The 26,927-nt window shown below is 38.8% G+C and overlaps 2 protein-coding genes across 5 annotated transcripts in view; one reads left to right on the forward strand and one right to left on the reverse strand.

Moving 5' to 3' along the window:
- Positions 1-668: 668 nt before the first annotated feature.
- Positions 669-15,813, reverse strand: LOC128231278 (DNA repair protein RAD51 homolog 3-like). 4 transcript variants are annotated; one of them, XM_052943889.1, is made up of 8 exons: positions 15,673-15,813; positions 14,114-14,248; positions 13,619-13,841; positions 12,672-12,838; positions 12,303-12,436; positions 10,848-10,979; positions 4,729-4,908; positions 669-1,860 (listed from the first exon to the last, which is right to left on the reverse strand). In XM_052943889.1, the coding sequence occupies exons 2-8, from the start codon at positions 14,232-14,234 to the stop codon at positions 1,732-1,734; spliced, it is 1,086 nt and encodes a 361-aa protein (XP_052799849.1). In that variant the 5' UTR covers positions 14,235-14,248; positions 15,673-15,813; the 3' UTR covers positions 669-1,731. The 4 variants fall into 4 exon arrangements, with proteins under 4 accessions (XP_052799849.1, XP_052799845.1, XP_052799848.1 ...); XM_052943885.1 differs by having other exon boundaries at positions 13,619-13,847; XM_052943888.1 differs by having other exon boundaries at positions 13,619-13,847; positions 15,243-15,708.
- The window catches only part of LOC128231277 (protein phosphatase 1E-like), a 28,471-nt gene continuing 17,326 nt past the window's right edge, over positions 15,783-26,927 (forward strand). The window contains exons 1-4 of the mRNA XM_052943884.1: positions 15,783-15,984; positions 24,624-24,799; positions 24,993-25,192; positions 25,570-25,758. Of these exons, the coding sequence (XP_052799844.1) occupies positions 15,797-15,984; positions 24,624-24,799; positions 24,993-25,192; positions 25,570-25,758 (753 nt within the window). The 5' untranslated portion in view covers positions 15,783-15,796. The remainder of the gene's footprint in view (positions 15,985-24,623; positions 24,800-24,992; positions 25,193-25,569; positions 25,759-26,927) is intronic.

Raw genomic sequence — 26,927 nt, forward strand, 5'->3', positions numbered from 1 at the left:
TGCCTGGCCACAATAGGTAACTAATAAACCTATATGAACTAGGAATCTAGGATATATGAACATTGCTTTCATCTCGCAAGGTCATTGCTAGTGTGATGTAAATAGAATGAATCTCAATATTGGTTGAGGATGTTTTGACTATTAATAGTAGGTTAAGTAAGGCAGGGTATTTTAGTCAACACTTTTCAACTTTCAGTTTAATAATCTATAATTACCTATATTTCCATCGGTTCTGCACCAAGATTTATTTAAAATTCTCAGGCTTGCTTTCAAGTTCACGTTGCAATCTTATGAACCTATGTTAATAAAGAGGTAAAAAAAGTAGATCTGATGATACCTGATTTCGATTTGCATTATTTAAGTCTGTAGGCCAACAGCCTAAATAATTCACATCAACGCTACATTATTACAAAGAGAAAAAAACACAAGAAATGGCCATAATCTTCGTAAAAATGAGCACAGCACAAAATCCTTAGGGCATGATTGTGAACATGATGCCTCTAAAGCTTGAAGCAAATCTGTGCAATGGTATACATGTAAGTGAGGTTTAACACAAGGTTTTGGACTTGTTATAGCAAGGGGACAGACAAGAACAACCCTGTGCCTCCCATAAAACATACTGTGGGGGCGTAAAGATGATTACATGTATACATTTTTGCCATCTTTTTTATTCAAGCATAGAGAACTATTTAAGAAATTTGTCTCACTATTTTTACATGTGATATTATTAAAACTGCTGATGCCAAACAATGCTTATGGTAAACAATAAACAAAAAGGTCAATGATTTTAGATAATACAACTGTTCACAATGATCCAGTATGTAACAAAAGATGTCACAGTAAGTGTTAAATACCACCAGTGCCATCCAGTTCAATGGATTTAACAATTACTTATATGCCTACATTCAGGAACAGCTATTATAAACTATCAGCATACATGTCATATTTATGTAGCGAACACATGTGCCAAGTAATTTTAAAATATATTCACAAATTTACAGCCCGTACACAACTAAATATAGTCTATATGTGACCTTGAAATTTAAGGTAAAGCCAGGGTGCTTGCCCATGACACATCACCTTAACGTACCAAACACGTGTGCCAATTCATTTGAAAATCCCTGTGCATACAATTATGCAGTATTCCATAATGATTAAACTCTGAGAGTGACCTTGAATTGTGAAGTAGGCTCTTGTGGCTTGCACGCTTGCTTCACGGCAACCTTGACCTTCATGTACTGATCATATGTGCCAAGTAATTTGAAAAATCCTCCGTTCATGACCATGTTACAGCCTGGACAAGACCAACTATACTTTGAACTTTGAGGTAGGGTCTTAGGTCTTGCATGTGATACATCGCCTTTATCTTCAGAACAATTGTGCCGATGTATTCTTTAATCCCTCAATGCATGACAAAGAAACAGCCAGGACAAGACCGACTATACTGTATATGCATATATGCAGTATTCCATAATGATACACCTGTACTAAGACCGTGACCATTGAGGTAGGGACGTGGGTCTTGCATATGACACATCGACACAGAACAAATGTGCCAAGCAATTTTAAAATCCTTCCATGCAAGAAAAAATCACAGACTGAACATGGAAAACTGGCAGGACAGACGGGCGCTGCGATTCTTGGGTCTTCAAGCAAGTTCATTATTGCAACATATGCAAACTGAGAAAAACTATGGGGAAATTAGTTTTGCATATTGTTAAACAGGTCATATCAGGACACTTTCTGTCGTTTTGTTGGATTTTCCATGTTCATGTCTTCCATCTTTCCAATACATGTAGAGTCCACATCTCTTTCCAATACATTGTTGCTGTCGGACGCCACATCACGGATTCCACTTTCCTGGAAAGGTAATTATGTAAATTCTAAGACTGAACATTATTACCCAGCTTCCCCTCTACCATTTGCACCATTAGTATAACTAATTTGTTACAAGGACTCACTCTCATACCGGTAGTGACGCAATTAAAAAGGAACTATTTGATAAAATGTTTTCCTTGACCAAAGCAAAATATTCCAATCAAATAATGTCTCTGAAGACATCAACTTTGAAATGTGCTTGTAACACGATTGGAATACAAATAGAAGGCCATGCATAAGCAGCTGATAACTATACAGTTTAAAACTAGAGATTGCTTTTTAAAAAAAGCGCTTGTCGCCCCTATTGTGTGGTTGTAGCTGAGCAAAAATAAATGATGGACATGAAATTTGTAATTTTAGACTGGAGACAAACCAACAATGAAGTTTGGTTTATCCACCCGTATTAAATAGTGAACATCTACTGCGACCTTGACCTTTGATCTACAGATCTCAAAATCAAAAGGGGTCATCTACTAGTCATGATCAACTAGCATACCAAGTTTTAAGTTTCTGGGTACAAGTGTTCTTTAGTTATTGAGCAGAAACTATTTTTAAGCTTAAGGTCACCGCCAAAATATCATTTTTTACCTGAATGTATCCTTGACCTTCTGATCTCAAATCAATAGGGGTCACCTACTAGTCATGAAAAACTTGCATACCAAGTATGAAGTTCCTGGGTGCAAGCCTTCTTTAGTTACTGTGCAGTAACCGTTTCTGCACCTCAAGGTCGTGGTGATCTTGACCTTTGACCTACTGATCTCAAAATCAATAGGGGTCATCTACTAGTCATGACCAACTAGCATACCATGTATGAAGTTCCTGGGTGCAAGCCTTCTTAAGTTACTCAGCAGTAACTGTTTCTTCACCTCAAGGTCGTGGTGATCTTGACCTACTGATCTCAAAATATTAGTCATGACCAACTAGCATACCAAGTATGAAGTTCCTGGGTGCAAGCGTTCTTTAGTTATTGAGCAGAAACTGTTTCTTCACCTCAAGGTCACGGCGACCTTGACCTTTTACCTACTGATCTCAAAATCAATAGGGTTTATCTACTAGTAATGACCAACTAGCATACCTATTATGAAGTTCCTGGGTGCAAGCGTTCTTAAGTTATTGAGCGGAAACCTTTTTTTCACCTCAACGTCGTAGTGACCTTGACCATTGACCTACTGATCTTAAAAACAATAGGAGTCATCTACTAGTCATGACCAACTAGCATACCAAGTTTTAAGTTCCTGGGTACAAGCGTTCTTTAGTTATTGAGCAGAAACCATTTTTAAGCATAAGGTCACCGCCAAAATATCTTTTTTTACCTGAATGTATCCTTGACCTTTTGATCTCAAAATCAATCGGGGTCATATACTAATCATGAACAACTAGCATACCAAGTATGAAGTTCCTGGACCCAAAGGATCTTTAGTTATTGAGCGGAATCCGTTTCTTCACCTCAAGGTCACGGCAACCTTGACCTTTGACCTTGTGTGCTCAAAATCAATAGGGGTCATCTACTAGTCATGACCAACTAGCATACCAAGTATGATGTTCCTGGGTCTAAGTGTTCTATAGTAATTGAGCGGAAACGAAGTGTGACGTACAGGCTGACGGACGGACAGACTGACGTACAGGGCAAAAACAATATGTCTCCCCATGAATGGGGGAGACATAATACTATCAAATGACAATACTGCTGGTGCTCTTGCTTAAATATAAAACAGGTTTCCTGATCAGTGTTGACTAGGCTTGCAGGAATATGCAAAATCATTCATATCCAGTGGCGTCGCTACATATAGGCCTTGTAGGCCTAGGCCTACACGTTTTTTGAAAAATGAAAAAATTTATGTAACCAAAAAATGCAATAAAAACTGATAGCTACTCAAACACTTTGATATTTCTTTAAACTGTGTACAGGGTGTATTGCTTGATTTTATTGTTGTCGTTGCATATATATAATTAAGTGTGTGTAATGTGCATATACAAGTCCCAAAACTCACATATTTAAATATATAAAATTGTAACAGGATTTTATGTTGGTTAAATTGGTATGAACTTTGGTGACATCAATAAGAGAGTCCCTTTTAAAGAGAAAATAAGTGTCCGCCAGTGTTGGTCTCAGGCAGACGGCACAAATTACTCATGGTATTCATATGGTAATGATTGAACCCCTCGGTCTGCATGCAGACACAATGACATCACTAGAAAAGCTTTGCTCAACAGCAAGACAGTCTAAGTGTCGCTACATATATGGAAGACCCGGTTTCATGGTGTTTTTTTCCCAAATGGTAGTAAATTACTAAATACACTTCACGTTTTCAAAAATAATTGTTTAAATGGGAAATACAGGTATTGATAATGGACGGTAAATTTATTTTTTAAATTTTCAAAATCCTTTGATTGAAGAGTTATGGATGGGACCCCTAAATGTAGGTGGCTGGAACAAGGGCTTGGCACTTTGACTCAATGTGCTTAACAATTGATCCACCTTATATTTAAGTAGCGCCGCTGAAACCTTCGCGTTGCACATTTGTTCGATTTGGATAATAATAAAATGTGATATTTGACCTTTGTGGCTTCTACCTTAACGGTAGGTAGCTGAAACATGAACTCTGAATGATGGCTTGATGCGTTAAACCTTTTTGCAATTTTTTATGGACAGGAATATCTGAATATTATGCTGTAAGTGTCACCTTGAAGGTAGGAGGTTAGAATATGTGATTTGTATGGTTATTTTGACATTCTTCCATCGTTGAGGGTGTATTGAAGGGACATGAAATGGGGGACAGAAAGACAGTGGAAGATATTTGCTCCCCAATCATTTTCATTAAAAGTGCAGTGCCTGTTCTTATGTCGTACCGTGATCTGAAAGTGTGCCAATGTTTGCTTATTAGTTGGAGACTTGAGGAGGAAGGCATATCCAGAGCCCTGCAGGAGAAGGCGAGTGGTGCAGGCATGGGCCCAGCTCTCACCCAGGCAGGGAACCACTCGGGCACCGTCCTCACTCACCCGGGTAGTCATCTGGTTGGTTACAACAACCTGTCAAAGGTACATTAACAGGAACTGTCACTGCAGGTGAATAAAAATATAAATATATAGGCACAGTTCGGCTTTTTTGTGTTGGCAGCGAGTTTTTAAATAATTTATTCTAATTGCGTTCAGGGCTTTTTCTGCCCATTTTGGGAAAAAGACCCTAGACATTTAGGGAAATTTTAAGTCGTGAAAATGCGGAAATTGGGAAATTTTACAGTGAAAAGAAAAAGCTGTCTAGTCTCCTGTGAATTAGGAAATGATTTAATATTAGTTTATTTTCCCTTTAAAAGACCCAAAATGGCCGAAATATCAATCCTTGGGGTGTAAATATCTATTGCAATAAATCATGACAGATAATATTTCATATCACATAATTTATTAGGATGTTGAAAATGAACCAGTACAGGTAAAAAGAATTTCTAAAAAAAATATTATTTTTTTTTGGATTGGGATTTTTTTCTGAAGATTGGTAAAAATATCTTATATTTTGCTTTGGGAATGGGTCCGATAGTCGGACCCGTGGGTACTACAGAAAAAGCCCTGGCGTTACAATATTAATGTCAGGCTTTCAAGTGACCGATAACAGAAAAGTAGTGATAAAAGTAGGAGGATTTTTGGGAAAAAGTAGGGAAATATAGGGATATTAAGAGCAAAAAGTAGGGATATAGTAGGGCTCTTTACTAATCGTTTTTATGCTAACAAATTACTAAATCAATTGTCCTTTCCAATAACTCATTCATCTGCCCCTGAATACACTTCACCCGTGAGATTTAGTCCACGGAAGAAGTAAAGTTTATTTTCAAATGCCATGCTTCAATTTCGGCTTCGTTGGGTGTAGCCCTTTTTTTGTATAATTCTGTGTTCTAAAGGTTATACTAGTATTGGGTTTTCAATAACAATGTAAGAAACATGCGCTACAAACAAACAAGCAAAAAGTAAAGCATGACATTTGAAATATGAGTTAACTTTTCTCCTTCAGGGGCAGATGAATTAGTTATCCGAAAGGGCAGTTAGAATTGCTTTATTGACAATGGGCATATTGGCCGATACCTGGGCCATTTTTCACAAACAGGCTCAAGAATTGACTCAACTGAGTCCACCAAGTTTCACAAAAAAGAAACAAAGATTTATACAAGAAATATTGGCTACACCCAAACAAGCCACATTGTAGCAAGGCATTTCAACTTAAAACTTTTCTACTTCGGGGGACTAAATTTCCCAGATGAAATGACTTTCAGGGGCAGGCATGCATGCTATATCCCCTGCCGGCGGAAAAATCCCCCGTAATTCCAACCCATCACATGGCCCCCCACCGGGGGATCCATATCCCCAGGAATTTTTATTTCATTTATTTTTATTTGTTTTTAAAAATAGCTCAAGGATGACAGTGTCCATAATATTATGAGTGTGAAATTCCATGAAGGACCATGATGACTAAGTCCAAAAATTATTTAATTAGAGTGCGTTTCTGTATTTATTCTTATATCATGAATGTAGATATTGTGCTAAATTTTGCTGTGTAAAAATCCCCTGGTGTAATATCAAAATCCTCTGGAATTCGCACCTAAATCCCCTGGCAAGCCTCTTAGAAATATGGCATGTATGGGCAGGTAAATGAGTTATTGGAAAGGACAATTGTGATGTACATGTAGTTATCTTTGCTTATAAACCAGTGCTTTAAGAGGGATTCAGCCACAAGATGCGGAGATGAACCTGGAAATGGGGTCTCTGACTTGTAAACATGCACCACACATTCACATCTTAGAACCCCTCTTGCAGCACTGGAAACCTGCTGCATCAAACTGATCCTACAAAAATACTAGAAATGGCTTCTTATTAAAACCAAGATTTAGATTAATTCAATCAATGCATTCAGTTAAAACTTTTCTATTATTTCTTGAATTATTTGTACAAAAAAGTAGGGATAGTAGGGCTTTTTCAAGGAAAAGTAGGGAAAAGTAGGAGCTTAACAAACTAGAACTCCGCGAGTCGGATGTGTCGCCTGACGAATTATTTACTGTCGACATTATAGCTGTTAGATTGGCATTTTATTCATTTATAGACAATGATGTTGCCATTTAACTTTCAAGTGTAGGTGGCATTTGAACCCTCAATCAGATATACCTACATATAAGTTTCAGGTTGAAACCGCCTATAGTTTACGAGATATGCCACGGACAAAACCTAAGCAAGAAAATTAACAAAGGGCAATAACTCTAAAAATATGGCAGCAAGAGTAACGGTTCTTGTGCACTGCACTTGCCCTCAATGAGATCTATCTAGCTATGAAGTTTCAAGTTGATACCTCTTATATTCTTCAAGATATGCCCCGGACAAAACTTTAAGCATGAAAATTAACAAAGGGCAATAACTTTAAAACTAAGAAAGCAAGAGTTACTGTTATTGTGCACTGCACTTGCCCTCGATGAGATCTATCTAGCTATGAAGTTTCAAGTTGATACCTCTTATATTCTTCAAGATATGCCCCGGACAAAACTTTAAGCATGAAAATTAACAAAGGGCAATAACTTTAAAACTAAGAAAGCAAGAGTTACTGTTATTGTGCACTGCACTTGCCCTCCATGAGATCTATCTACATATGAAGTTTCAAGTTGATAACTCTTATATTCTACAAGATATGCCCTGGACAAAACTTTAAGCATGAAAAATAACAAAGGGCAATAACTCTAAAAATATGGAAGCAAGAGTAACAGTTCTTGTGCACTGCACTTGCCCTCAATTAGATCTATCTACATATGAAGTTTCAAGTTGATACCACTAATAGTTTAGGAGATATACCCCGGACAAGCGAAAATGGGACGCGGACGCCGCCGCCGACAAAAGTAACCCCTATATGTCGTCTTTTCAGGCGACACAAAAAGTAGGGAAAAGTAGGAAAAGAAGGGCCTGCTTGAAAGCCTGTAATGTGTATAGATCATGATGTTCCTAAAATAAGTTTGCTGATAGCATACACTAAATGCCTTGTTTGTCTGAACAGTACTTGTTTAATTACACATGCATTATGTGAACAACAAGAGGGTCAAGATGACTAGATATCGTTCACCTAATTGGACAAAGGATAATTTTTCTTAGATTGGACAACATACTGGATGCTGCCTACCCGTATGCTGAAGGTGAAACTATAACCAGTCCCGTATAGGCGTATAAAAACATGAAAAATATGTATTTGTTTAAAAAGTTACAAAGTACCATGACTCTTATGACATTTAAGAGTTATATAACTAGTTACAACACTTGAACAGAGAACATTATTACAGTGAATAAATTCATGTTGTTTGAAGTTGATATCTTCAATGATTTTAGAACAATAAAATGACTTTATAAAAAAAATAACTAGAGATTGCAATATTGAACAAGAGGTTGTCTCCCCAATTGTGTGGTTGTAGGTGAGAAATAATAAATGGACATGAAATTTGTACTTTTGGACTGGAGAATAACAAACAGAGGTCATCTACTGGTCATGACCAACCTGCATACCAAGTATGAAGTTCCTGGGTCCAATTATGAAATTCCTGGGTCCAAGTGTTCTTTAGTTATTGAGCGGAAAGAAGTGTAATGTACAGACTAATGACCAACAAATTGTTTTTCACCTGAAGGTCATTGTGAAGGACCTGACCTACTGACCTCAAAAGCAAAAGGAGTCATCTACTTATCAAAGACCAACTTAAGCAAACAAAGTATGAAGTTCCTGGGCCCAAGTGTTCTTTAGATAGTCAGCTCTATTTAACCATAAGGTCACCATGACCTTTGACCTACTGGCCTGAAAATCAAAATGGGTCATCTACTCTTCATGACCAACTAGTATACCAAAATATGAAGTCCATAGGCGCAAGCCTTCTTTTGTTTTTGAGCTGAAAGTGTTGGTTTTTTATCTTATGGTCATTGAGACCTATACCACATCTTTAACCTCCTGATCCAAAAATCAATAGGGTTCATCTACCAGTCATGACCAATTGGCATATCAAGTATGAAGTTCCTGGGTGCAAGAATTCTTTAGTGTATGTGCGCACCTTTAACCTTCTGATCCCAGAATCAATAGGCGTGTTCAATTAGTCATGACCAACTGGTATAGCAAGTTTTAGGTACCTTGGTGCATGCAGTTATTCAATGGGAAAACGTTTTTCACATTAAGGTCTCATTGACCTTTTGACCTACTGATCCCCACATCAATAGGGGTCATGAACTAGTCATGACCAACTGGCATATCAAGTTTGAAGATCCTGGGTGCAAGTGTTCTAAAGTTAATGAAGGGAAAACATTCTTTTAACCTCAAGGTCACCATGACCTTGACCTTTGACCTACTTATTTCTTAATCAATAGGGCTCATTTAATAATTGAGTGGAAACCATTTTTCAGCTTAAAGTCACCAACAACAAATCATTTTTTACCTGAAGGTCACCTTGACCTTTGACCTTCTGATCTCAAAATCAATAGGGGTTATGTTCTGGTTATAAACAACTTGCATACCAAGTATTAAGTTTCTGTACGGTACCCAAAGGATCTTCAGTTATTGAGCAAAACCCATTTTTTCACCTCAAGGTCAATGCGACCATGACCTTAGACCTTCCAATCTCAAAACCAATAGGGGTCATCTACTGATCATGACCAAGCTGTATACAAGTATGAAGTTCCTGGGTCTTCCTGTTGTAATGAAATGGACGGACGGACTGACAGACAGGCCAAAACAATATTTCTTCCCCATTCAATGGGGGAGACCTACCTTATCATTGATTTCATCAAGGAAATTATTCTGATTAAATTTTCATTGGACCAGATATATTGCCTCTAGTATGTTCCCGAGATTTTTTTCAAAGATTTGACCTAGTGACAGTTTTTGACCCCATGTGAACCACTTTTAAAACATGGCAAGATTTCATTAAGAGAAAAATTCTGTCCAAGTTTGAACATAATCTGAGAAATCAATACCATGATATTGTTCCGGACAAACAATCTCAGATTTGACCAAGTGACATTAATTTTAATCCCATGTGACCGAGTTTTGAATTTTTCAAAGTATTCATCAAGGGGGAAACATTCTGATTAAGTTTAATGAAAAGTGGGCCAAAATATAACGCCTCTGTGTGTTTCAAACATTTGACCTTTTGAACTAGTTTTAAACTCCATGTGACCCAATTTTACAAGCGATTGGAACTTGATGGGGACATTCTGACCAAGTTTAAACATTATCTACCCAATCCCCACCAAGATATGGTTCCAATGATATGGTTCCAGACAAAAATATCTATGATTTGACCCAGTGATCTATTTTATACACCACATGACATAGTTTCAAATTAAAAGAAGAGTAATCAAGGAAAACATTATATCTCTTGTGTGATCCTAAGAGGTTTCAAAGATTTGACCTAGTGACCTTGTTTTTGACCCAATGTGACCAACTTTTGCAAGCCGTCGAGATTTCATCAAGGGGAACATTCTGACCAAGCTTGAACATTATCTGACTAATCCCTTCCTGCATTAATGTTAAACAGATCCTGCAGAGATTGCTGAATAATATGTTTTCTAAAATGTTAAAATTAAATTAAGGCAATTTCTTACAAGATGACAATTAAATTTCTAATCAATACTGCAATACAAATCTTGTAAGATGTAAATCAAATTCCTAATCAATATTGCGTCACCAATGCTGCAAGAGTGCTGCTTCTGCTAAAGCTACCATGAATCACATGGTCAACTATCCTAGTAAATCAAAATTTACATGGAACCTTGTTATATGATCAAGGTGTATGCAAGTGACAGTATAAATCATGATATGTTTTTGTCAATAACACCTATCCCTACTGACTTGTATAATGATTACAACACCAAGATCCCTCCAAATAACAGAACTACATGTAGTTATAAATTGTAAATATTTTTATTCTATACAAAGCATATTAATCAAGTGATGAATGTTTTATACATACAGCTATATTGAACTTCCTTGCACAGGACTGCAGGGACTGAGCCAGGTTGGTGAGGACCCTGGTGCGCAGTGAGAGATCCTCGAAAGAGCTTCGGAAATGGAATGATATGCTGTCAACCACCACCAGTTGGACCTACAAAGAATCAACAGAGAGCTGGACCTACAGAGAATCAACATAGAGCTGGACCTACAGAGAATCAACATAGAGTTGGACCTACAGAGAACCAAAATAGAGCTGGACCTACAGAGAACCAACATAGAGGAGGACCTACAGATAATCAACATAGAGTAGCTGGACCTACAGAAAATCAACATAGAGCTGGTCCTACAGAGAATCAACATAGTGCTGGACCTACAGAGAACTAGCATAGAGCTGGACCTACAGAGAATCTACATAGAGCTGGTCCTACAGAGAACCAACATAGAGCTGGTCCTACAGAGAACCAACATAGAACTGGTCCTACAGAGAATCAACATATAGAGCAGGTCCTACAGAGAAAAAACATAGAGCTGGACCTACAGAGAACCAAATAGAGATGGACCTACAGAGAACGAACATAGAGCTGGACCTACAGAAAACCAACATATAAGGTTACCCCTACAGAGAACTGACATAGAGTTGAAACTACAGAGAATCTACATAGTCTTATATGACAGAGCTGGACCTACAGAGAATCAACATACAGAGCTGAACCTACAGGGAACCAACATTTATAACTGGACCTTCAGAAGACCATTGTATAGAGCTGGACCAACAGAGAATCAAAATAGAGAGCTGGACCTACATATAATCAACACAGAGCGCTGGACATATAAATAATCAACAGAGAGCTGGACCTACAGATAACCAACAGAGAGCTGGACCTACAGATAATCAACATAGAGCTGGTCCTACAGAGAATCAACATAGAGCTGAACATACAGATAATCAACATAGAGAGATGGACCTATAGAGAATCAACATAAAGCTGGACCTACAGATAATCAACATAGAGCTGGACCTACAGATAATCAACATAGAGATGGACCTACAGAGAATCAACATAGAGCTGGACCTACAGAGAATCAACATAGAGCTGGACCTACAGATAATCAACATACAATGTAGAGCTGGACCTTCAGGAAACGTAACATATATGATATATAGAGTTGGACCCAATGTACAGAACTGGACCTACAGCTTAACAGATATTTAGAATTGGACCAATAGAGAACCAACGTATATATTTGGCTTTATAATTAGCCATTATTTCATTACACAAACAAGTGATCAAAAGTGGTATGTGTAAAACTTACAAGAGAACGGGCTGAACAAAGTGGAATTTTTGGCTATATTTTTCTATAAACTATTTTCACATATGGAAACATTCATGAATCATGAACCCTATGTCCCATCCCTCTGGCAGGGGTCATCGTTATCATCATCCAAATTGTAGAAATTTGAAGATAAAGTTACCTTCCTGTGTGCATGAAGGAAGTGTGGGAGTTGAGAGATGATGGCCAGGAGCTGTATGTGTGTGGTACAGCTAAGGATGTGGATCCCTGACAACAGTCGGTCAACACTCATCTCACTTAGTGCTGCCACAACATCTGGAAAAGATGCCTGTCAACTGACAATATGGAAAAGTATAGATTGCCTACAGTCAGTAAACTGTCAAGATCTTGATAGTTAACCTTTACCGGTATTATTTTATTATATTACAATTTCACTTAATTGTTGAAAATTTATCACTAGCAAAACATTATCACCAAATACATTTTCATACAAATTTGACAATTTAACCTATACCTAACAAGTTAGGTCTTTTAAGAGTGATCCACCTACATTGGTCAGTCTCCCCAGCAGCGATTTGCTGACAGTGCTGGATCGTAGCCGTTGCCATGGATACGAGCCTTTCAATGACCACACCCCCCTGGGTGTCAATGTACACAGCCTCCCCCTCTAGCCCACCAAACACATGGGGTATCCTCACATCACACACTAACTGCATGCTTAATGTATCATATTTTTAGAAAAAAACATTCAGAAGTCAAATGGTTATAGCAGTTTTCAAACAAGCATAATACCACCAAATGAACTAAAGGTATTAAAATAACCACATACATGTAATACAGAGTTGAGTTACAGTTTAAAAGGAAAGATTATTTCCCCAATATTCATGTTATCATCCAAGTTTATGGAAGCAAGCTATAACTGAGCAACATGAGCAATGGATGTAACTGTCTATGTTCTGCCAATTTGCTCTCTTGATCAAGAGAAATAAATATTCTAGATAGCTTGCCACACGTGTTCATGATATCAGTGAACTTTAAGTAAATACATTTTTTCTCAAGCTAAAGCAACATGATTGATTTTGCATGACAAAATTGAAATATGTCAACAAATACACCGTGATAGTGCAGAGAATCAAAACTAACTTTTTCTTTCGATTAAAGGAATGGAAAACCCTTCAATGATTTAATTATAAATGAGCACCATCATTGTATGGAAGAAGAAAATGCAACCAAAACATTTTAGAACTCTTCAGGACAAATTTTCAATACTGAATAATTGGTCAAGACAATTTCACTATCAATTAAAGTTTCCAACGTTGGCCTAATTGATCAATTATCAATAACAAATCATCATTGGAACAACACTTGACCATGTTCAAAGCTATTACATGTATGTATGTTGACTTTTTTTCCCCTCAAGTCCCTCTACACAATTCCATTTTTCTAAATAGCAAATCTCAAACGTACATGTACTTCCTTTATATGGTAGTCACTTACCAGAGCTGTGTTTTTCCAGAGCCCGGGGCACCACAGATCTCAGTGAGGGAGCCACAGTTTGCCCCACCCCCAAGGGCTACATCAAGTTGCTCGCAGAAGGTCATGATGGCCCGTCCCTCAGACTCACGGTCCCTCAACTCCCATCCTGTCCACATACGCACCTTCTGATTTCTTGCTCTCTCTACCACCTCCAACACACATTCTACTTCTTCTAGAGACAGACCTGTAACTGTACTTCAACATGTTACCACAATCAATATAATAACATTTAAATATTAACCATGTGATAAATATCCTGGTGTTTTTTGTAGATTAAGATCCTTATTTTCTGTAAATCTAAAACCTGTTACAGGTGACCCCTATACTTAAACTCCTTATAATGGTTATTATAAAATACAAAGAAGGTAAATAATAACATTAATAACAATAATATTCATTCATTATCAGTCAGTCTGTACATTTTAAAGGACGCCAACAAAACGCATAATAAATAACCTTTAGAGATTGAGATCGGTTGTGTGTGTGTGACATCTTCCACAGTCCTGTAGCCAGCTGCATGAAGTTTCCCCTTCCATACAGGGGCAAGAGGAAGAACACTTATCTCACATATTTCCATCTAACCTTCCTAACCTGAAACATGCCTCAATATTAAATTGTGTATGGTTGGAGGCTGGCCTTGCACTTTAACAGCTTCTTAAGAGTTTTAAACGTAGCATTCACACATTTACATACAATACATGTAGATATAAATTTTATGATACCAGCTCGATTTCCACTAAGCAAAAAAATGCCTCATAATTTAGTAAGATTAAAGTTCTGACATCAATTTTCTTTTATAAATTTCGTGTGAAATTTTTGGAAAATATCACAGACACAGAAGATGCTGCCTAAAAGCATTATAAATGCGATTGAAACTTGAATCATTTTAGGCTTGGATTTACCAAATTCTGTTCAATGAGTATATAGAAGTTGCTGTTTGGTCTTTTTTCATGAAAGTTAGTAAGTAAAATAACTCTATTGCAACAATACAAAAAAAAGTTGCCAACATACAATATGTGAACGCGTCCCTTTAAAGCGTGTTTGAGCATGCATACTGTAATTGTGATTCCCAGCAAGTGTGATTACCAGTGAAAGTAAGTTATGATCTTGAAAACTTTTGGTATTTAAGTTATATAATATATGTACTTGATAACAAGCGTTGTTACATTGTTCCTGCTGAAACTTTTCAAGTACTTGTTTGAGATCATCCAAATATTGAATGAGGACACAAGTGATTTTTTTTTGGTGCAATAACCTGCCTTACAAAAGCTGTTTCCCCTTGTGAAAAAATGTCCATTTTTCCCAAAATTTTATATTTTTTCCCAATTTGATTACTGTAGATTACGTTATTGAATAAAAAAGCAATGAATTTCTTGAAATATAAACAAAATCTTGACAAAACTTACTCTTTCACATAGCATACCGTACGCATAAAAAGTAAAAACATGTTTATTTACCATTATATTAGCTATTTTGGCCTGATTTAGTATTTTTCCGAAAGTCAATTTTTATTCCCAATTTGCAAGGCACTGGCGGTAAAAATAATTACCAAAAAAATCACTGGGACAGATTTTTTTTCGCTTACTTTAATATTGTATGGTCAATCCTTCAGTAGTGTTATTGGTCCCTGATAATACAGGTCTACAATGACTGGAATCCCCCTAATTACCGGAATCTACCAAAATCTACTCGACTGCAAATATTGACATTGATTTGAAATCAGATATTTTGCATGCTTTGATGAATCAAATGATAATTAATCGTATGAAAAATCTAAAGGCTCATACAAAGTGCCTTTCTGTTCATCACTGTTCAAAGGCTTTCACTTTGAAACACCGCCGTTTTGAATTTTCATTACCTCGCCCGAAAAACAAAGGTGCGAAAACTAAACCAATAAAACCCATTGAAATCATGCGAAAACTATTCACAAAAGTGATTATATATCATTTTATTTCAAACAATATTCAACATTAAGTAGATTCTACAATCACTTTCTGCAAATCTCACTGCCATACCAATAACAAATTTCTATTCCCAGTGTAATATTTTCCCGCGAAATTCCTAAAATAAATATCAACACAAAATTGACGTCATCAATTCATGTGCACATGTGCTGGCTAGAAATGAAAACAAACGGTGATGGATAAGACGGAAAACTCCAATAAAAGCAAAGAATTCCATAATTTTTTGACAGAACTTTGCAACCAATTCAAAGAAAAATGTGACACAGAAAATTCTGTACCATTAAGGCACCCAAATCCACGGGTCACCACGGGAGAACTTGAAGGAGAATGTTTAGTTTGGTGTTTGGAGCACTTGTCAACAAGGTGAATTACATGTATAATATAATCTTGACAGGAAATATGTTTTGTGATTATTTGTGACTTTATTTGTATGTGGGATTAAATCGGTGAGTCTAACTGCACCTTTAAAGTCGAATTGGACCTATATTATCATATACGATATTGGTTCCGACTTGAAGTGCAAAATCATCATACTAATATTGCTTAGAATTTAGATATGATTTCCTGATATATGGAGGTCAGATATCATCTAGTCCAACTAATTGAATTGCGCTAAATTTAGATACTGGAACAAAATGTATTTGAGTTCAACTCGCTAGCATCTCGCTAAAACTACAATGTTATAAACAATATCTAATTTTAAATCATATTAAATTGTAACAGTTCGTTTTAAACTATTACCAATTGCTTTTGAATTCTTACTCTTAGTCCAATCTATAACATACATGCCATATTTTCTGGAGACCATTCAGGGGGATTTTTTTCAGAAATACTGAAAATTCAGGGGGATTTTGGTAGTATTCAGGTGGATTTTTTAGCAGGTTTAAGTTGACGTATTTTTAGACGCAAGTACAAAAAATGTATTCACATATATTTTGCTATGAAAACCTCTAACTTTTTCATTATACAGAATTATTATATGTCATGATTTATCATATTCTTATGATACACTGTCATGTCATTATCCGTAATACTGTAAATTAAATTTAACTTCCTCCAATGCCTTTTAAAAAATTCTGCTTAATACTATCAGCTATGATGACATTCAGACACTAAGAGAATGGAATGAAAATTATTAATTTCTTCCTTTTCCAAAATAGTAATATTTCTTTGCCTTTGATCAATACTGCGAATTAATTGATCACTTGTTGTTAAGGTTGCCTTTTCGCATTTATCAAACCTCTTTTAAACAGTCATTTCACCCTTGCGGAGTTGTTTCTTTACATTCAGTTTCACTCACATACTGTGGTTTCACTTTGTCATTATTGCCTGATGTAAAATATCTAAAAAAAATTAAAAATATTCTTAAATTCCGGGAGATTTTTATCTCCCGCCGGGGGATATGGCATGTATGCTATAATGTTATGACATCAAATCCAAGGGCAGTAATGTCAAGTGTGTCCAGGTTTCCTGGTTCATTGTTTCCGATGCAAAACATCCTCGATTCGGTGACTATAAACATTGTTTTCGATATGTTTCAACATTATTTTTTAGAAACAACCTTGTGGTTGGATAAGATTTGCACGAAAGAGAATGGTATAAAATAGTAGTTTTGAAGCATAAAGTGCATTGAGTGAATTGGTAAGCCTAGTAGGAACTTGCATTGTTTTCACGAGTTATTTTAATACAGACATGATTTTCATCTAAAACAAGTGTAAACCAGAAATTCCTCTTCATTCGGTGCACAAGATCTTTCAACAAATTATTGTTGAAACATATCAAAAACAATGTTTATACTTACCGAATCGAGGATGTTTTTCATCCCAAACAATGAACCAGGAAACCTGGATGCACCTGACATAACTGCCTTTGAAAGCATTCTTAACAGTATTTTTCTCTAAATCGTTGTCTTGTCTGGCATACACAGTAAGGTTTTCGCCATTGCCATTGCCTTTGAAACTGGTCTGGCTGAACTTAAACTTGCAACAAAGTTTTTTTCTGAATATAGGCCTCATAATTATGTGTCCCCATATGTTAGAGTAACTTTTGAAGTTTCGCAAAGATTTCATAGAATTATGCTAATAGAAACTATTCCAAGTCAGAAACAGTTTCAGTTTGGCCCTTCATCTATAGTGCAGACCAAATCTGATTAAATCATGATTGCATTTTGTTCTAAATGTGAAGAAAGTCTTCATTGTACCAGGATGTGGTCCAGCATGCCCTCTCAAATTATGATTGAAAATGCTCAGGCCAAAAAAAAAGGTTTGGTTAAATCCTTTTCAAAAACAGGTAGGGTAGGTAGGTTTTTTTAATTATTTTTTATTATGCTTTATGTGAGAACATTATTGTTAGCATTGAAGAATGGTGTTAAAGTAATTTTCTTTACAAAGCTTTAAAGGTTTTGAACTACATATTAAAACACAAACTTAAAAACAAATAAATATATATATATTTATTTCATTTTTTTTACCAACTTACTATAAAAACAGTAGAGTCAGCAGTCAGCACCTATTTCAAAGGTAGGGTCGGGTAGCCGGAACCAAATGTATTTTTTGTTAAGGCCTCATGCTACTTCAGATTGGTATTTGTTCAGGTCAGAGTGATGCACATAATTTATAGCTGTTTTACTTAAAATTCAGTACAAAACCTGCACTCAGAGAGAAAAAAAAATATCTTAGAGATTAATTAATTTTTTTTGGACCAGAACTTGGCTGTCTTCCAGTATGTTTGGTTGTCATATACGTGAAACTCTAGAAATGGCAATTATTTCCAATCTGAAGTGTTGTCTGTTTGCAATGAAATGTACAGAGAAATTAATTAGTACTAAGTGTTTAACCTTTAATAAGAATTAATGTTGTTCATTGTTGTGTTGTGTTGTGTAAGTTAAACAAAAAATGGTACGTGTATTTGCATAGTGCTCAGCAACAGATTTCATATTCAGACAGGTACATGTACTGTAAATGTGGACATTTTAGAATGTGGTCCACGTTAATTATTTTAAAGTTGATGTTAATGCATCTAGGTTAGTCTGAAAATAGCACCAATAATCTATCAATGAGTACCATATAACCTGTATCCAGCCGCTTGGTAGTCATCTTCAAGAATGCACTTATTATCATGCTGTACTAATTGAACAATATCGGTCCAATGCATAGGAGACATGATATCAGAACTGACCTGCATCAGATGGACAGCAGTATAGGTCCAACACCATTCTTGTTATTTAACTGATTTCGACATACCTATTTGATATCCGTTGTTTTTTACCAACCTCTTTGCTGACATAGAAAGTTAATCAGAGACACATAGTAAGATTTTTTGTAGCTTAACGTACAGGGTATGCACTTTGTATCATTCTATACCGGTAGCTTGTGTTGTACAGGACATGCTTTTGATACCATTCTATACTGGTAGCTTGGTTGTACAGGGTATGCACTTTGTATCATTCTATACCAGGAGCTTGGTTGTACAGGACATGCACTTGGTACCATTCTATACCGGTAGCTTGGTTGTACAGGACATGCACTTGGTACCATTTTATACCGGTAGCTTGTGTTGTACAGGGTATGCACTTGGTACCATTCTATACTGGTAGCTTGTGTTGTACAGGACATGCACTTGGTACCATTCTATACCAGTAGCTTGTGTTGTACAGGGTATACACTTGGTACCATTCTATACTGGTAGCTTGGTTGTACAGGGTATGCACTTGGTACCATTCTATACCAGTAGCTTGTGTTGTACAGGGTATGCACTTGGTACCATTCTATACCGGTAGCTTGGTTGTACAGGACATGCACTTGGTACCATTCTATACCGGTAGCTTGGTTGTACAGGACATGCACTTGGTACCATTCTATACCGGTAGCTTGGTTGTACAGGACATGCACTTGGTACCATTCTATACTGGTAGCTTGGTTGTACAGGGTATGCACTTTGTATCATTCTATACCAGGAGCTTGGTTGTACAGGACATGCAATTGGTACCATTCTATACTGGTAGCTTGGTTGTACAGGGTATGCACTTTGTATCATTCTATACCAGTAGCTTGTGTTGTACAGGACATGCACTTGGTACCATTCTATACTGGTAGCTTGGTTGTACAGGATAATTATGTACTTAGTACCATTTTATACCAGGACCTTGGTTGTACAGGATACGCACGTGGTATCTTTCTATACCGGTAGCTTGGTTGTACAGGATATGCACGTGGTATCTTTCTATACCGGTAGCTTGGTTGTACAGGGTATGCACTTGGTACCATTCTATACTGGTAGCTTGGTTGTACAGGGTATGCACTTGGTACCATTCTATACTGGTAGCTTGGTTGTACAGGGTATGCACTTGGTACCATTCTATACCAGTAGCTTGTGTTGTACAGGGTATGCACTTGGTACCATTCTATACTGGTAGCTTGGTTGTACAGGGTATGCACTTGGTATCATTCTATACTGGTAGCTTGGTTGTACAGGGTATGCACGTGGTATCTTTCTATACCGGTAGCTTGGTTGTACAGGGCATGCACATGGTATCTTTCTATACCGGTAGCTTGGTTGTACAGGGTATGCACGTGGTATCTTTCCATACCGGTAGCTTGGTTGTACAGGGTATGCACTTGGTACCATTCTTTACTGGTAGCTTGTGTTGTACAGGACATGCACTTGGTACCATTCTATACCAGTAGCTTGTGTTGTACAGGGTATGCACTTGGTACCATTCTATACCGGTAGCTTGTGTTGTACAGGGTATGCACTTGGTACCATTCTATACCGGTAGCTTGGTTGTACAGGGTATGCACTTGGTACCATTCTATACCGGTAGCTTGGTTGTATAGGGTATGCACTTGGTACCATTCAGTTCTATACTGGTAGCTTGATTGTACAGGGTATGCACATGATACCATTCTATACCGGTAGCTTGCTTGTACAGGATATGCACTTGGTATCTTTTTATACTGGTAGCTTGGCTGTACAGGGTATACACTTGGTACAGTTCTTTTTAATCAGCAGTAGCTAAGCTCTGATGGCAAGAATTGTTTTGAGTAAAGAATAGATGAAAATTTTACCCTTGTGGTTTATCCATCATCAACCTGGAAACTGGCAGTATGCAAGGAACATAAGACATGCTCAATTACTGTCCAATTGGGCAATTTGTCTAGATAACTTTGAAAAGTTAGTAAGGTATCCAGGATTTTTTTTTGTGAAAGAGCAGCACAGTTTCAGGAGTAAGTAGTAATTTTCTCAGGTTGCCTATGTAGATCTGTTTTGATGTCTACAACACAGTTAAAAATAGTATGTTACTGGAATTAAAAAAAATCACATACTGAAAAAAATAGTCATAGAAATCACCATCTGAGATAAACACACATGTGGTATTATACCTTGTTTAAAAGCAAGCTACCCATGCTGTATGCAACATAAGTTTACACGTTTTTTGGTACACTAAGCACATACATACATAAATGTGATATAAGGTTATACAATAGTATACTAATAACTAAATAACCAGGCTGTGGACTGGCAGATGCCCACTCTAAGAGTGTAGCTAAGTGGGTACCTGCCAGTCCCAGACAGTAGAGAGGGCACCTGCCAGTCCAAGGCAGGAATGTGGGAACCTGCCAGTCCAGGGCATAAATATTGGCACATACTAGTCCCAGGCATTAGAGTTGGCACCTGCCAGTCACAGACAGTAGAGTTGGCACCTGCCAGGCCAAGGCAGTAGAGGTGGCACCTGCCAGTCACAGGCAGTAGAGTGGGCACCTGCCAGTCACAGACAGTAGAGTAGGCATCTGTCAGTCCCAGACAGTAGAGTAGGCACCTGCCAGTCCCAGACAGTAGAGTGGGCACCTGCCAGTCCCAGACAGTAGAGAGGGCACCTGCCAGGCCAAGGCAGGAATGTGGGAACCTGCCAGTCCAGGGCATAAATATTGGCACGTACCAGTCCCAGGCATTAGAGTTGGCACCTGCCAGTCACAGACAGTAGAGTTGGCACCTGCCAGGCCAAGGCAGTAGAGGTGGCACCTGCCAGTCACAGGCAGTAGAGTGGGCACCTGCCAGTCACAGACAGTAGAGTAGGCATTTGTCAGTCACAGACAGTAGAGTTGGCACTTGCCAGTCTCAGGCAGTAGAGTGGGCACCTGCCAGTCACAGGCAGTAGAGTGGGCACCTACCAGTCACAGGCAGAAGAGTGGGCACATGTCAGTCACAGACAGTAGAGTGGGTACATGCCAGTCACAGCCAGTAGAGTTGGCACATGTCAGTCACAGACAGTAGAGTGGGCACATGTCAGTCACAGACAGTAGAGTGGGTACATGCCAGTCACAGGCAGTAGAGTGGGCACATGTCAGTCACAGACAGTAGAGTGGGCACATGTCAGTCACAGGCAGTAGAGTGGGCACATGTCAGTCACAGGCAGTAGAGTGGGCACCTACCAGTCACAGGCAGAAGAGTGGGCACCTGTCAGTCACAGACAGTAGAGTGGGTACATGCCAGTCACAGCCAGTAGAGTTGGCACATGCCAGTCACAGCCAGTAGAGTTGGCACATGCCAGTCACAGCCAGTAGAGTTGGCACATGCCAGTCACAGACAGTAGAGTGGGCACATGCCAGTCACAGGCAGTAGAGTGGACACCTGTCAGTCCCAGGCAGTAGAGTGGGCACCTGCCAGTCCAAGGCCGTATAGTGGGCACCTGCCAGTCCCAGGCCGTAGAGTTGGCATCTGCCAATCACAGGCAGTAGAGTGGACACCTGCCAGTCCCAGGCAGCAGAGTGGACACCTGCAAGTCACAGGCAGTAGAGTGGGCACATGCCAGTCCCAGGCAGCAGAGTGAACACCTGCAAGTCACAGGCAGTAGAGTGGACACCTGCCAGTCCCAGGCAGCAGAGTGGACACCTGCAAGTCACAGGCAGTAGAGTGGACACCTGCCAGTCCCAGGCAGCAGAGTGGGCACCTGTAAGTCACAGGCAGTAGAGTGGACACCTGCCAGTCCCAGGCAGCAGAGTGGACACCTGCAAGTCACAGGCAGTAGAGTGGACACCTGCCAGTCCCAGGCAGCAGAGTGGGCACCTGTCAGTCACAGACAGTAGAGTGGGCACCTGCAAGTCACAGGCAGTAGAGTGGGCATCTACCAGTCACAGCCAGTAGAGTGGGCACATGCCAGTCACAGACAGTAGAGTGGGTACCTGCCAGTCACAGCCAGTAGAGTTTGCACATGCCAGTCACAGACAGTAGAGTGGGCACCTGCCAGTCACAGGCAGTAGATAGGGCACCAGCCAGTCACAGGCAGTAGAGTGGGCACCTGCCAGTCACAGACAGTAGAGTGGTCACCTGCTAGTCTCAGGCAGTAGAGTGGGCACCTGCCAGTCACAGACAGTAGAGTAGGCATTTGTCAGTCACAGACAGTAGAGTGGTCACCTGCTAGTCTCAGGCAGTAAAGTGGGCACCTACCAGTCCAAGGCAGTAAAGTGGGCACCTACCAGTCCAAGGCAGTAGAGTGGGAACCTGCAAGTCAAAGGCATTATAGTTGGCACTTGCCTGTCTAAGGCAGTGGAGGTGGCACCTGCCAGTCCCAGGCAGAAGAGTTGGCTCCTGCCAGTCCCAAACAGTAGTTTGCACCTGCCAGTGCAAGGCAGTAGGGTGGTCACCTGCCTGTCCAAGGCAGTAGAGTGGGCACCTGCCAGTCACTGACAGTTGAGTGGATACCTGCAAGTCCCATGCAGTAGAAGTGGCACCTGCCAGTTCCAGGCATAGAGTTGGCACCTGCTAGTCCCAGGCAGTAGAGTGGACACCTGCAAGTCACAGACAGTAGAGTGGGCACATGCCAGTCCCAGGCAGAAGAGTGGGCACCTGCCAGTCCCAAACAGTAGTTTGCACCTGCCAGTGCCAGGCAGTAGGGTGGTCACCTGTCTGTCCAAGGCAGTAAAGTGGGCACTTGCCAGTCACTGACAGTTGAGTGGACACCTGCAAGTCCCATGCAGTAGAAGTGGCACCTGCCAGTCCCAGGCAGTAGAGTTGGCACCTGCCAGTCCCAGGCAGTAGAGTGGGCACCTGCATGTCACAGACAGTAGAGTGGGCACCTGCCAGTCCCAGGCAGTAGAGTGGGCACCTGCATGTCACAGACAGTAGAGTGGGCACCTGCCAGTCACAGACAGTAGAGTGGGCACCTGCCAGTCCCAGGCAGTAGAGTGGACACCTGCAAGTCACAGACAGTAGAGTGGGCACCTGCCAGTCACAGACAGTAGAGTGGGCACCTGTCAGTCACAGGCAGTAGAGTGGACACCTGCCAGTCCAAGGCAGTAGAGTTGGCACCTGCAGTATCAGCATTATTCATAACCTGAGCATTACCAGAGTATCTCACTGTCTTCAAATTAAATGCCTCCATCTATGGGGTGTAAAGCATTTCCCCCAAAAACGCACTGGTTGAAAGAGGAAAGATAAAATTACTCATTTTTTTTATAGAAAAACAAGTGGCCATCATATTGTAGAATTTCTGATTTCAAAATTAAAGCTTTATAAGAATGACTCTAAATTAAGCATTTTTGCTGCCTTTGAAAAAATGAGGCATAAAAGGTTTGCAAATTCGGAAAAGTCTGTCAGACGTATATAAGTCTTCATGGTAGTTTACCTGGTAATGGTCAGGTCAACTATGTTATGAAAATTGTCTGCACAATTAATCAAAACAAGGAAACTTCAGTGGTTGGTTGCTGCTTGATGGTATAGATTATCCCTATTATCAGTAGGTCAAAGATCCAGTCGCATTCAATCAAAATGAGATATCATGTCCATTATACTGCATAAAGATGTATGACATAATTTCTTTGGAAAACTGTTCAACTATTCAATGTTAAAGAACAATTATTATGATAATTAACTTCTCTCCAGGAGGTGGCACTCATTTGGTCCTTCGGTTAAAAATATTTTTGAAATCAGACACACACCTCAGGTAGACAACTTAAAATTATAAAAAATCATAATTTATGACTAATAAGTAACATTGTTGACAGGGGGTGTCCTGCAGGGTTCTCGTACCTGTTAGCGCGGGATGTATACCGACACATAGAGGTGGAGGACCTGGCAGGGTATGTTACAGAGGACAAGTGGCGTGATCCCAGCCCTCCAGGGAATGATGCACAGACTAACGGGGACAACGCAAACCCCACCAGCAATGACGAGGACATAGGTGAGCATCGACACATGTGGGCATTGAATAAAATTGTTTTTAAAAAGAGTTCACTGGTCAACATCTTTCTCTTTTGTTTGTAGACATTCTTTAGAGTTTTTTTCTCTCAATTTTGTCATTTCAAAGACCAAGAATATTATCAAATTATTTTTCTGCTGTAAAATATGTTCTCTTGTTACATGTAACTTGACAGAATATGATGCCAAAAGTCTGCATGACCATGTGCTAGATGTGCTGGGGTTGGTGTGTAAGGCATGGCTGGACAATTTCCCGGTATTCAACATTGCGGGGAAAGAGCCGGTGGTGTCACACCACGCCATCAAGAACACGCGCAGGAAGATGGAGGACAAACACGTCATTGTCCAGGATCTCAATGCACTTTATGACATCAAGGTGCGGCAATATCTACAAACAGCAGTCTGCAACATTTGCATTAATGAAGTCTTTAACTTTTTTACTTTGACAAAGGATATGATTTATATGATTTGCTATACCCATATACAATCTCATCAAATCAAAGGCTCATTTGATATCTCTTACTCAAAGCATTATACAATTTTATATTGTTTAAATTCTACCATGTTTTGTATTAGATGTATTAATATTACTTATATTGCTGTTTTCTCTTATAAAGAAAAATAATGTTTTAAAGTTTAAAAACCTCAGAGTAACAAACCAGTAACTCAATTTATTTGATTTATTTAAAAATTATTTATCTGATTATATCTGGCATCTTATATATGGCCAACAGTTTGTGTTGAACTTGTCAGGACCAGACCCCTCAGGCTTTCTATGGGATATTTGACGGGCATGCAGGATCAGATGCATCCATGTTTGCAGCAAAGCACATTCTGACTCACCTTGTACGTCACTGCAACCTTGCCACTGACCCCGCTCGTGCCTGCACAGAAGCGTTCAGGCTCACGGACGAACAGTTCATTACCAAGGCTAGGAAAGAGGTACGTACAGCTGTTGTATCTACTTTGTCAATTTATCTGCACACTACTACTGCTTGCAAATGAACTTTACATTCAAAGTTTTAATGATCTAGGCTGTTGCTCTACGAATAACAACGAAATGAACTTCGAATCAAGTGCACAATATGTTATTAAGGATTTTCAATAAACTTCACACAAAGAGGAAACACTAACTTCTGTCGACAGTGCTTTACTTACTTCTGAAGAGAAGGGCTGATTACCCCCCAAATCCACCATACACATACCGTTTTTTTTACAGCATTTTTTTTATTTTGAGTGGCCTATTTAATTGTAGCTTTAAATTGTGCTTGCAAGAACAAATACAAGTCCTTAAAGTGACTGTGTCACAGATTGGCACCAAAAAAAGTATTTTCTGTAACGAATCTCTAGACAATTATTTAATGGAATGTGTTTCGCTTTGATATCATAATTGTAAAAAAAAAGTACCAAAATGTAAAACAAAATTGTGTCGGAGACTGGGTTTGAACCCGCGTTGCCAAAATTGTAATCCAGCTTCTTACTCACTGCGCTACAAAGGCTTATCCTAATTGGGTGACATAATTAAACTATACACCTACCTCGGTAATATCACGTGATAACACTGACTAGCCAATCACGCATAAGGAATGAACTCTACCTGGTAGACATACCCAGTAATCTTTTTTAATGGAAAAATATGAAATAACTGCTAAACTTGAAAAATTGTAAACTATGTGCTACTTCAGATAGTAAGTTTCAATTAAGGAATGAATTGCGGGGTTGATGTCATTATCGGGATATGAATGCAATTGGGTTGGTCAATGTGTGTGGAGTCCGAAGGACTCCACGTGTACTTTGACCAACCCAATTGCGTTCATGAATATCCCCGATAATGACATCAACCCCGCAATTCATTCCTTATATTTACACCAATAGTTCATTATTTCATTCAAGAATTGTTAAAAAACTATTTAATTTCATTTAAGAAAACTTTTCAGTAATCCGTTCTTACCCATTCTGTAAATAGAACGACCCAACTATAACCGGAAACATTTTTTTCAAATGACGTCACAATAACGCGGGAAAAGATCAACCACTTGAAATCACTTTAAAACGTAAAAATTGAAACACTTCTGGCACCAATATATTTAAAATATAATAAACTAACACTT

Source organism: Mya arenaria, chromosome 4 (genome assembly GCF_026914265.1).
Source record: "Mya arenaria isolate MELC-2E11 chromosome 4, ASM2691426v1".
NCBI lineage: Eukaryota > Metazoa > Mollusca > Bivalvia > Myida > Myidae > Mya > Mya arenaria.

Coding starts and splice junctions, on each gene's coding strand:
- LOC128231278 (XM_052943885.1), bottom strand. CDS start 14,234: ATGGAAATATGTGAGATAAGTGTTCTTCCTCTTGCCCCTGTATGGAAG. Junction 13,848..14,113: donor ACCGATCTCAATCTCTAAAG/GTTATTTATTAT, acceptor GTTGAAGTACAG/TTACAGGTCTGTCTCTAGAA. Junction 12,839..13,618: donor TCTGGAAAAACACAGCTCTG/GTAAGTGACTAC, acceptor TGATACATTAAG/CATGCAGTTAGTGTGTGATG.